The sequence below is a fragment of the Penaeus vannamei genome, chromosome 41 (assembly GCF_042767895.1).
Source record: "Penaeus vannamei isolate JL-2024 chromosome 41, ASM4276789v1, whole genome shotgun sequence".
Classification (NCBI taxonomy): domain Eukaryota; kingdom Metazoa; phylum Arthropoda; class Malacostraca; order Decapoda; family Penaeidae; genus Penaeus; species Penaeus vannamei.
Genome location: NC_091589.1, coordinates 1686907 through 1698645, shown reverse-complemented (window position 1 = coordinate 1698645; position 11739 = coordinate 1686907). Strand labels below are relative to the sequence as shown.

At 40.2% G+C, this 11739-nt stretch overlaps 3 protein-coding genes across 3 annotated transcripts in view; all 3 read right to left on the bottom strand.

The window, feature by feature from the left end:
- The window catches only part of LOC113813603 (uncharacterized), a 777-nt gene extending 131 nt beyond the window's left edge, over positions 1 to 646 (bottom strand). Inside the window, exons 1-2 of the mRNA XM_070117651.1 lie at positions 606 to 646; positions 1 to 493 (exon numbers count right to left, since the gene is read on the bottom strand). The exon at positions 1 to 493 is cut by the window's left edge and continues 131 nt beyond it. Coding sequence (XP_069973752.1) covers positions 1 to 493; positions 606 to 617 — 505 coding nt within the window. The 5' untranslated portion in view covers positions 618 to 646. The remainder of the gene's footprint in view (positions 494 to 605) is intronic.
- A 2984-nt stretch (positions 647 to 3630) lies between these two features.
- LOC138860413 (LIM domain-containing protein A-like) lies at positions 3631 to 4398 on the bottom strand. The gene is made up of 2 exons (XM_070117924.1): positions 4362 to 4398; positions 3631 to 4252 (listed from the first exon to the last, which is right to left on the bottom strand). The coding sequence occupies exons 1-2, from the start codon at positions 4371 to 4373 to the stop codon at positions 3710 to 3712; spliced, it is 555 nt and encodes a 184-aa protein (XP_069974025.1). The 5' UTR covers positions 4374 to 4398; the 3' UTR covers positions 3631 to 3709.
- A 4002-nt stretch (positions 4399 to 8400) lies between these two features.
- LOC138860412 (uncharacterized) lies at positions 8401 to 9173 on the bottom strand. Its single transcript, XM_070117922.1, has 2 exons — positions 9137 to 9173; positions 8401 to 9028 (listed from the first exon to the last, which is right to left on the bottom strand). Exons 1-2 carry the CDS (start codon positions 9146 to 9148, stop codon positions 8486 to 8488), a joined length of 555 nt encoding a protein of 184 aa, XP_069974023.1. The 5' UTR covers positions 9149 to 9173; the 3' UTR covers positions 8401 to 8485.
- Between the last annotated feature and the right edge of the window lie 2566 nt (positions 9174 to 11739).

The window sequence follows — 11739 nt, the reverse complement described above, 5'->3', positions numbered from 1 at the left end:
GGTAGGGATGGTATGTGGACTGGCGGTGGTGGGCGTAGCTGAAACCAGGATCAGCCTCTGGCTCGGCAGACCTCTTGTGGTGGCTGTGAGTGTAGGGGGAGTAGTGGTATGAGTGTGGGTGGTAGGAGTGGTAGTAGCGAGGGTACACTGGCTGGTAGGACCTGTATCCAGGCTCAGCCTCAGCTACGGGGTCAGCGGACCTCTTGTGGTGGTGGTGGACGGAGGGAGTGTAGTGGCGTGGGTGGTAGGAATAGGAATAGGGGCGGTAGTAGCTTCGGTAGTGATAGGAACCGTAAGAGGCCTCTGCTTCGGCCTCAGGCTCGGCGGACCTCTTGTGATGGTGGTGGTAGGAGGGGCGGTAGGGGTAGTAGTAGGGGCGTGGGTAGTAGGCGTGGTGGTGGAGACCGTAGCCATAGCTGTAGGCACGACTTGGCTCCGCCTCTCGCTTCTCCACCTCAGAAGCGCAAACGGCAGCCACCAGGAGCACAAACACCTGAAAGCACACAGTGTTAAATTGATCACGCCTTTTAAGAATCGGCAACAATACAAGGTGAACTCCATAAATCCTGTTCATGGTAAGGTGAATACGCCAAAATGTTACCCACCAAGTACTTCATCTCTGCAGGATTGGTGAGACGGAACAGGGCGATGTGACTCCGGCAGTGCGTCCGACTCCTTATATACCTTTTCCCGCCCAAGGCCTTGGCAAACACCGATCATAGAGACCATATGAGAATAGAGGCTGGCTTTACGTAAACGGACACGCCCACACAAGGTAAAAGACCCGCCTCTAGGAAATGTCTGTTGTCTTAGTCATTAGCCCTTTATTGATCTCGTTGTGCATGGGGCGATGTGTACCATAGATGTTTGTACAGAAATTACACCATGATATATATATATATATATATATATATATATATATATATATATATATATATATGCATATATAATATGTATGTATGTATACACACGTGTGTATATGTGTGGGTGGGTGTAAAATTTATAATTATATAGATAATTGATATATATATATATATATACATATGTGTGTATTGTATATAGATATGTGTGTATAAATATATATACATATATATGTATATGTATACATATACATACGTATTTATACATATATGTATATATATATATATTTGTATGTATATATACATGTATATATGTATGCATATATACATGAATGTATATATACATGTATATATATGTATGAATATACATGTATATGTATGTATGTATATATACGTGTATATATATGTATGTAAATATACATGTATATCGGTATGTATATATACATGTATATATATATGTAAATACATAGATATGTGTATGTGTACTATATATGTATGCATCATGCGTAGATAGTTCATCTTGCTGAACAATTGTTTCAAGTAACTCCTCTTCTTCCGAAAATTCCTCCTCGATCTTATTTTCCTCCTTTTACAATTGTTTTTCATCCTCCTATTTCAGTTCTTCTGCTTCGGCGTCCTCCTTTTCCAATCATTATTCTTTTTTCCCTCCTGTTCCAATTCTTCTTCCTTCTTGTCCAGCTCTTCTTTCTCCTCCTCCTCTCCCACTTCTAATTCTACTTTCTCCTCCTCCTCTTTCTATTATTCTTTTTTTCACTTCCTCTTCCATTTCGTATTCTCTTCCTCCTCCTCTACCGTTTTTTTCCTATTCCTCCTATTTCAACTCTTCTTCCTTCTCTTCTCTTGTTTTTCCTCCTCCACCTCTTCCTCTCCCAATGTTTCTTCTTCCTCCTCTTTCAATTCTTCTCCCTCCTTACCTTCTTCCAATTTTCCTCTTAATCTTACTATTCTTTTTTTCTTCTTCTTTTTCTTCCTCTTCTAAATCTCATTCTTCTCCTAATCCTTTTCGAAAATTTATTGTTTATTTATTCTTTCTTTCTGCTCCTCTCCCTCCTCTCATAAATTTTATATGTATATATGTATATATAAATATATACAACTTGTTTTTCCTCCTTTCCTAACTCTTTTTCCTCTTCCTCTTTCTACCCCTATTCTTGTTCTTTTAACTCTTCCCGTCATAATTCTCTCTTTTCCTATTCCCGTTCTTCCTCCTCCTTTTCCAGCTCTTCTGTTTCCTCTTCATCCTCTTCTATTTTCTTCTTAATCATCCTCTCCGAATTCTTCCTTTCATCCCTTCTCTTCCAATTCTTCTTCCTGATCCTCATTCTCCTCTTCTTATTCTTCTTGTTCCACCTCCCCTTCCAACTCTTATTATATTCTTCCTTTGCCATTTTCCTCCTTTTTCTTTTTTTTCTATTCCTCCTCTCCCATTTGTTCCCTCCCCTTCCTAGTGATATTCTTCCTTCTCTTCTAGCTCTTCCTTTTCCTTATTATCTTCCTCTTCCAGATTTTTCTTCCTCCTTTTCCAATTCTTCCTTCTCACCCTCTTCCAATGTTTCCTTTTCTAACTATTCTTCTTTTTCTTCCTCCTCTTCCAACTCTTATTCTTTTCCTCCTCTTTCGAATCTTATCATTATTCTTCCTTCTCCTTTTCCTCCTTTTCCAAATCATATTTTTATTCTTCCCCTTTCAAATCCTCCTTTTATTATCATCCCTCCTCCTCTTCATCCTCTCCCAAATCATATTATTATTCTTCCTCTTTCTCCTCTTCTTCCTCTTCCAAATCCTGTTCTTATTCTTCCTCTTCCAAATCCTGTTCTTATTCTTACTCTTCCAAATTCTTATTGCTCCTATAAATATATTGTAAGATCCTATCAAGAATGAAACCGAAAGTATGAATAAACATTGAAGGAAATACGTACTATCATAGATCATTTACAGGCTTTGGCAATCTTAATGAATGCCTATCAAATCTGGATATGAATTTTAATGAATATGAGACAATGATAGAAATTTGACATATATCTTGATTTTCTTTTTTATTCTCCCGAATTTTTCTAATTATATTCATTATTTATGCTTGTTCCCTTTCCTTTTTGTCTTTATCTCACTTCTTCCCATTTCCTTTTCCCTTTTTTAGTCTTCCTTGCCGTATTTCTTTCGCTCCTCTCCCCTTTTTCCTATCTTTTCAATGTTTTTCTCCTTATCTCCATCCCTTTTCCTCTTTCTTCTATTCCTCCTCCGTCCTCCTTATTTCCCATTTCCCTCCCTTCTCATTTTCCCCTCCATCTCCTCCCCCTCTGGCCCATCCACCCCCTATACCCCCTCTTTACCCCCACTCCCGTTTCTATCCTCCTCCACGGTCGAGGTGTGGCACTGCTTGAGGGCGATGGCACTGGCACTGTTCGAATTCCTGTCTCGTTCGTTCTCGCTTAAACGGCTCTTTTTTCTTTCTTTTGCTACTTGTGGTTTACTTTCCAATCGGCTGACGACGCTGACGAGGATGAGGATGTGGATGCAGTTGGCGAGGCTATCCGATTGAAGGGCGGGGTTGTTCCTTCCTCTGAATGGAAAGGTGGATGAGTGGGTGATGGTTGGGTGCTTCTCTCCGTGGTTCACTCGTTCGTATTTGTGGTTGTGTTGTCTTTGTGGTTCTCTGCTGACGCGATTTGGTCGTGTGGATGCCTTGGGTGTTGATCTGTTTCTCTTTGGCATTCTCATGAGGATCTTTAAATCACAAACAGGATTTGTTTAGGATAATTTATTACTGATTTTACTTTTCAAAATAAAAATCTTTTCGGCGAATTCAGGTCATATAAACTCCCAGTGCCTTAGTGGTGGCTAATGTGGTAGCCGTAACCATAGTGAGCTCCATGGTAGTGGTAGGGATGGTATGTGGACTGGCGGTGGTGGGCGTAGCTGAAACCAGGGTCAGCCTCTGGCTCGGCAGACCTCTTGTGGTGGCTGTGAGTGTAGGGGGAGTAGTGGTATGAGTGTGGGTGGTAGGAGTGGTAGTAGCGAGGGTACACTGGCTGGTAGGACCTGTATCCAGGCTCAGCCTCAGCTACGGGGTCAGCGGACCTCTTGTGGTGATAGTGGACGGAGGGAGTGTACTGGCGTGGGTGGTAGCCGTAGGAATAGGGACGGTAGTAGCTTCGGTAGTGGTAGGAACCGTAAGAGGGCTCTGCTTCGGCCTCAGGCTCGGCGGACCTCTTGTGGTGGTGGTGGTAGGAGGGGCGGTAGGGGTAGTAGTAGGGGCGTGGGTAGTAGGCGTGGTGGTGGAGACCGTAGCCATAGCTGTAGGCACGACTTGGCTCCGCCTCTCGCTTCTCCACCTCAGAAGCGCAAGCGGCAGCCACCAGGAGCACAAACACCTGAAGGCACAGAAGAATGTTAAATCAATCACACCTATTAGAAATCGGCCACAATTCAAAGTAGACACCAGCAAATTTACACAAAAGAAAACACCGATATTTTACTCACCAAGTACTTCATCTCTGCAGGATTGGTGAGACGGAACAGGGCGATGTGACTCCGGCAGTGCGTCCGACTCCTTATATACCTGTTCACTCAAACGACCTTGACAAAACGCCGATCATAGGGACCATATGAGAATAGAGGCTGGCTTTACGTAAACGGACACGCCCACGTAAGGTAAAGGATCCGCCTCCAGGATATGTCTAGCGTCCTAATCATTGGCCCTTTATTGATCTCGTGCATGGGGCGATGTGTACCGTAGATGTTTGTCCAGAAATTACACCATGATATATATATGCATATATAATATGTATGTATGTATACACACGTGTGTGTATGTGTGGGTGGGTGTAACATTTATAACTATATAGATAATTGATATATATATATATATATATGTGTGTGTGTGTGTGTGTGTGTGTGTATTGTATATAGATATGTGTGTATAGATATAGATATGTATATGTATACATATACATACGTATTTATACATATATATATATATATTTGTATGCATATATACATGTATGTATGTATGTATATATACATATATGTATGTATGTATACATGTATATATGTATGCATATATACATGTATATAGGTATGCATATATAAATGTATATATATGATTATATATACATATATATATGTATGTATATATACGTGTATATATATATGTATGCACATATACATGTATGTAGGCATGTATATATACATTTATATATGTATGTATATATGCATGTATATATGTATGTATGTATACATGTATATATGTATGTACATATACATGTATATATGTATGTATATATACATGTATATATGTATGTATATATACATGTGTATATATGTGTGTGTGTGTATATATACATGTATATGTATGTATATATGTATATATATATGCATGTATGTATACATATATATGTATGTATATATACGTATATATGTATGTATATATACGTATATATGTATGTATGTATACATATATATGTATGTATACATATATATATATGTATGCACACATACATATATATGTATGTATGTATGTATACATGTATATATGTAGGTATATATACATATATATGTATGTATGTATGTATACATGTATATATGTAGGTATATATACATATATATGTATGTATGTATGTATGTATACATGTATATATGTATGTATATATACATATGTATGTATGTATATATATACATATATGCATATATGCATATATATGTATGTATATATACATACATATAAGTATGGATACATACACATATATGTTTCTATACACATACATATATGTATGTATATATTCATATATATATGCATGTAAATATACATATATATGTATGTATAATACATATATATGTATGTATGTGTATATATATGTATGTGTGTGTTCGTATGTAAATGTGTATGAACAAATAAGCTGGGACAGTAACGTGCGCGCACACATATGCATATATGAATATGTATATATATGCATATATGTATGTGTATGTGTATGTGTACATCATACAGAAGCGTGCGCACTCAGAACACCCTTACACACATTTACACACATACACATACGGATACACATGCATTCGCAGACGTATATGTTATATATATATATATATATATATATATATATATATATATATATATATATAATCAGTGTATCTATCTATATGTATATATGTATGCATGCATGTGTATGTATATGTATGTATGCTTGTATATGGATGTGTAAATACATAGATATGTGTATGTGTACTATATATGTATGCATCATGCGTAGATAGTTCATCTTGCTGAACAATTGTTTCAAGTAACTCCTCTTCTTCCGAAAATTCCTCCTCGTTCTTATTTTCCTCCTTTTACAATTGTTTTTCATCCTCCTATTTCAGTTCTTCTGCTTCGGCGTCCTCCTCTTCCAATCATTATTCTTCTTTCCCTCCTGTTCCAATTCTTCTTCCTTCTTGTCCTGCTCTTCTTTCTCCTCCTCCTCCTCTTCCACTTTTAATTCTACTTTCTCCTTTTTTTTCTATTCTTTTTTTTCCACTTCCTCTTCCATTTCGTATTCTCTTCCTCCTCCTCTACCGTTTTTTTTTTCCTATTCCTCCTATTTCAACTCTTCTTCCTTCTCTTCCAGCTCTTGTTTTTCCTCCTCCACCTCTTCCTCTCCCAATGTTTCTTCTTCCTCCTCTTTCAATTCTTCTCCCTCCCTAACTTCTTCCAATTTTCCTCTTAATCTTCTTATTCTTTTTCTTCTTCTTCTTCTTCTTCTTCTTCTTCCTCTTCCAAATCTCATTCTTCTCGTAATCCTTTTCGAAAATTTATTGTTTATTTATTCTTTCTTTCTGCTCCTCTCCCTCCTCTCATAAATTTTATATGTATATATGTATTTATAAATATATACAACTTGTTTTTCCCCCTCTTCTAACTCATTTTCCTCTTCCTCTTTCTACCCCTATTCCTGTTCTTTTAACTCTTCCCGTCATAATTCTCTTTTCCTATTCCAGTTCTTCCTCCTCCTTTTCCAGTTCTTCTGTTTCCTCTTCATCTTCTTCTATTTTCTTCTTAATCTTCCTCTCCGAATTCTTCCTTTCATCCCTTCTCTTCCAATTCTTCTTCCTGATCCTCATTCTCCTCTTCTTATTCTTTTTGTTCCACCTTCCATTCCAATTCTTATTATATTCTTCCTTTGCCATTTTCCTCCTTTATCTTTTTTTCCTATTCCTCCTTTCCCATTTGTTCCCTCCCCTTCCCTAGTGATATTCTTCCTCCTCTTCTAGCTCTTCCTTTTCCTTATTATCTTCCTCTTCCAGATGTTTCTTCCTCCTTTTCCAATTCTTCCTTCTCACCCTCTTCCAATGTTTCCTTTTTTTCCTATTCTTCTTTTTCTTCCTCCTCTTCCAACTCTTATTCTTTTCCTCCTCTTTCGAATCTTATCGTTATTCTTCCTTCTCCTTTTCATCCTCTTCGAAATCATATTTTTATTCTTCCTTTTCCAAATCCTCCTTTTTTATCATCCCTCCTCCTCTTTCTCCTCTCCCAAATCAAATTATCATTCTTCCTCTTTCTCCTCTTCTTCCTCTTCCAAATCCTGTTCTTATTCTTCCTCTTCCAAATCCTGTTCTTATTCTTACTCTTCCAAATCTTATTCTTATTGCTCCTATAAATATATTGTAAGATCCTATCAAGAATGAAACCGAAAGTATGAATAAACATTGAAGAAAATACGTACTATCATAGATCATTTACGGGCTTTGGCAATCTTAATGAATGCCTATCAAATCTGGATATAAATTTTAATGAATATGAGACAATGATAGAACTTTGACATATATCTTGATTTTCATTTTTATTCTCCCGAATGTTTCTATTTATATTCATTATTTATGCTTGTTCCCTTTCCTATTTGTCTTTATCTTTCTTCTTCCCATTTCCTTTTCCTTTTTTTAGTCTTCCTTGTCGTATTTCTTTCGCTCCTCTCCCCTTTTTCCTATCTTTTCAATGTTTTCCTCCTTATTTCCGTCCCTTTTCCTCTTTCTTCTATTCCTCCTCCGTCCTCCTTATTTCCCATTTCCCTCCCTTCTTATTTTCCCCTCCATCTCCTCCCCCTCTGGCCCATCCTCCCCCTATACCCCCTCTTTACCCCCACTCCCGTTTCTATCCTCCTCCACGGTCGAGGTGTGGCACTGCTTGAGGGCGATGGCACTGGCACTGTTCGAATTCCTGTCTCGTTCGTTCTCGCTTAAACAGCTCTATTTTTCTTCCTTTTGCTACTTGTGGTTTACTTTCCAATCGGTTGACGGCGCTGACGAAGGTGAGGATGTGGATGCAGTTGACGAGGCTATGCGATTGAAGGGCGGGGTTGTTCCTTCCTCTGGATGGAAAGGTGGATGAGTGGGTGATGGTTGGGTGCTTCTCTCCGTGGTTCACTCGTTCGTATTTGTGGTTGTGTTGTCTTTGTGGTTCTCTGCTGACGCGATTGGTCGTGTGGATGCCTTGGGTGTTGATCTGTTTCTCTTTGACATTCTCATGAGGATCTTTAAATCACAAACAGGATTTGTTTAGGATAATTTATTACAGATTTTACTTTTCAAAATAAAATTCTTTTCAGCGAATTCAGGTCAAATAAACTCCCAGTGCCTTAGTGGTGGCTAATGTGGTAGCCGTAACCATAGTGAGCTCCATGGTAGTGGTAGGGATGGTATGTGGACTGGCGGTGGTGGGCGTAGCTGAAACCAGGGTCAGCCTCTGGCTCGGCAGACCTCTTGTGGTGGCTGTGAGTGTAGGGGGAGTAGTGGTATGAGTGTGGGTGGTAGGAGTGGTAGTAGCGAGAGTACACTGGCTGGTAGGACCTGTATCCAGGCTCAGCCTCAGCTACGGGGTCAGCGGACCTCTTGTGGTGGTAGTGGACGGAGGGAGTGTAGTGGCGTGGGTGGTAGCCGTAGGAATAGGGGCGGTAGTAGCCTCGGTAGTGGTAGGAACCGTAAGAGGGCTCTGCTTCGGCCTCAGGCTCAGCGGACCTCTTGTGGTGGTGGTGGTAGGAGGGGCGGTAGGGGTAGTAGTATGGGCGTGGGTAGTAGGCGTGGTGGTGGAGACCGTAGCCATAGCTGTAGGCACGACTTGGCTCCGCCTCTCGCTTCTCCACCTCAGAAGCGCAAGCGGCAGCCACCAGGAGCACAAACACCTGAAGGTACAGAAGAATGTTAAATCAATCACACCTATTAGAAATCGGCCACAATTCAAAGTAGACACCAGATATTTTACAGAAAAGAAAACACTGATTTTTACTCACCAAGTACTTCATCTCTGCAGGATTGGTGAGACGGAACAGGGCGATGTGACTCCGGCAGTGCGTCCGACTCCTTATATACCTGTTCACACGCAAGACCTTGACAAACGCCGATCATAGGGACCATATGAGAATAGAGGCTGGCTTTACGTAAACGGACACGCCCACACAAGGTAAAAGACCCGCCTCCAGGAAATATCTGGTGTCTTAGCCATTGGTTATTTATTGTTCTCGTTAAGCATGCGACAATATATACTATAGGTACAGATGCATATACAATTCTTATATTTGTGTATATATAATTATATATATATATATATATATATATATACATATATATATATATATATTTATATATATGTATGTATACGTAATATACATACATATATGACGTGTGTGTACATATATATGCATATATATTTGTGTGTCTTTGTGTCTTTGTATGTTGATACAATGTGTATATGTATGTATACATATATGTATATATAAGTTACACACACACGCACACATATGTGTGTGTTTGTTAGTAGTAATATATATTATACATATATATATATATATCTAAATTTGTGCATATATACAAACAGTTATATTCGTATGTATGCATAACACATATATAAAGATAGATAGATGGGAATGGAATATAATTTTTTACATTAGTTTATCGTTCTTTGTATATGTATATTTATTTTAAATATAACTGTACAAAACCGTAATATATATACACGTGTGTGCATAAATGCAAACACAGGTCGCACACGCACATACACACATATATGTGTAGATATGAGGAAAAATCGTAATACAGTAACGTTTGTACACAGAACAAACATACTTCCGTACGCACACACATATTCATGCTGACAAATGTAGGAAAGGTATGAATGAGACAATACAAGAGATGTATTTCACCAGTTTCGAATATAATCCTCTTCATCTTCCTCTTCCAAATCATATTCTTCCCTTCTTCCTCCTTCCTTCGCCCTTTCTAAATGTCATTTTCACTGCTCCTACTATTCCTACCATCACTTCTTTTTCTACTCCTCCTCCTCCTCCGTCCCTTCTAAATTCTATTCTCATTCTTTCTATTCCTTCTTCGCCCCTTCTAAATTTCATTCTTACTCTTCTTTCTATTCCTACCGTCACTCCTTCTCCTTCTCCTCCTCCTTCGTCCCACTTAAATTTCATTCTCACTCCTTCTCCTTCTCCTCCTCCTCCTTCGCCCATTCTTAATTTCATTCTCACTCCTCTTATTCCCACCATCACTCCTTCTCCTCCTCCTCCTCCTTTGCCCCTTCTAAATTTCATTCTCACTCCTCTTATTCCTACCATCACTCCTCCTCCTCCTCTTCCTTCTCTCCCTCCTCCTTCGCCCCTTCTAAATTTCATTTTCACTCCTCTTATTCCTACCATCACTCCTCCTCCTCCTCTTCCTCCTCTCCCTCCTCCTTCGCCCCTTCTAAATTTCATTCTCACTCCTCTTATTCCTACCATCACTCCTCCTCCTCCTCTTCCTTCTCTCCCTCCTCCTTCGCCCCTTCTAAATTTCATTCTCACTCCTCTTATTCCTACCATCACTCCTCCTCCTCCTCTTCCTTCTCTCCCTCCTTCGCCCCTTCTAAATTTCATTCTCACTCCTCTTATTCCTACCATCACTCCTCCTCCTCCTCTTCCTTCTCTCCCTCCTCCTTCGCCCCTTCTAAATTTCATTCTCACTCCTCTTATTCCTACCATCACTCCTCCTCCTCCTCTTCCTTCTCTCCCTCCTCCTTCGCCCCCTCTAAATTTCATTCTCACTCCTCTTATTCCTACCATCACTCCTCCTCCTCCTCCTCCTCTTATTCGTACCATCACTCCTTCTCCTCCTCCTCCTCCTTCGCCCCTTCTAAATTTCATTCTCACTCCTCTTATTCCTACCATCGCTCCTTCTCCTCCTCTTCTTATTCCTACCATCACTCCTCCTCCTCCTCTTCTTATTCCTACCATCACTCCTTCTCCTCCTCCTCCTATTCCTACCATCACTCCTTCTCCTCCTCCTCCTATTCCTACCATCACTCCTTCTCCTCCTCTTATTCCTACCATCACTCCTCCTCCTCCTCCACCTCCTCCTCCTCCTTCGCCCCTTCTAAATTTCATTCTCACTGCTCCTCCTCCTCCTCTTTCTTCTCTCCCTCCTCCTCCTCCTCTTTCTTCTCTCCCTCCTCCTTCGCCCCTTCTAAATTTCATTCTCACTCCTCCTCCTCCTCCTTCTCTCCCTCCTCCTTCGCCCTTTCTAAATTTCATTCTCACTCCTCCTCCTCTTCCTCCTTCTCTCCCTCCTCCTTCAGGGCCAAGTTGCGGCACTGCTGGAGGGCGATGGCACTGGCACCGCTCGGACTCCTCTCGCGGTTCGCTTTCCAAATTGATCGACGATGCTGAGGGCGCTGTGGATGCTGGGGTTGCGGCTGACGAGGCCACGGGGCTGAAGGTCGGGGGTTGTGTCTCCCTCCTGAAGGAAAGGTCTTCTCGTTTGTTTGTTTGTTTGGTTTTGTTTGGTTTGGTTTTTGGGATGCCTCCAGGTAGGAGGACCGTTTTTTTTTTTTTAATCCCTCCAGACAGAAAGATCT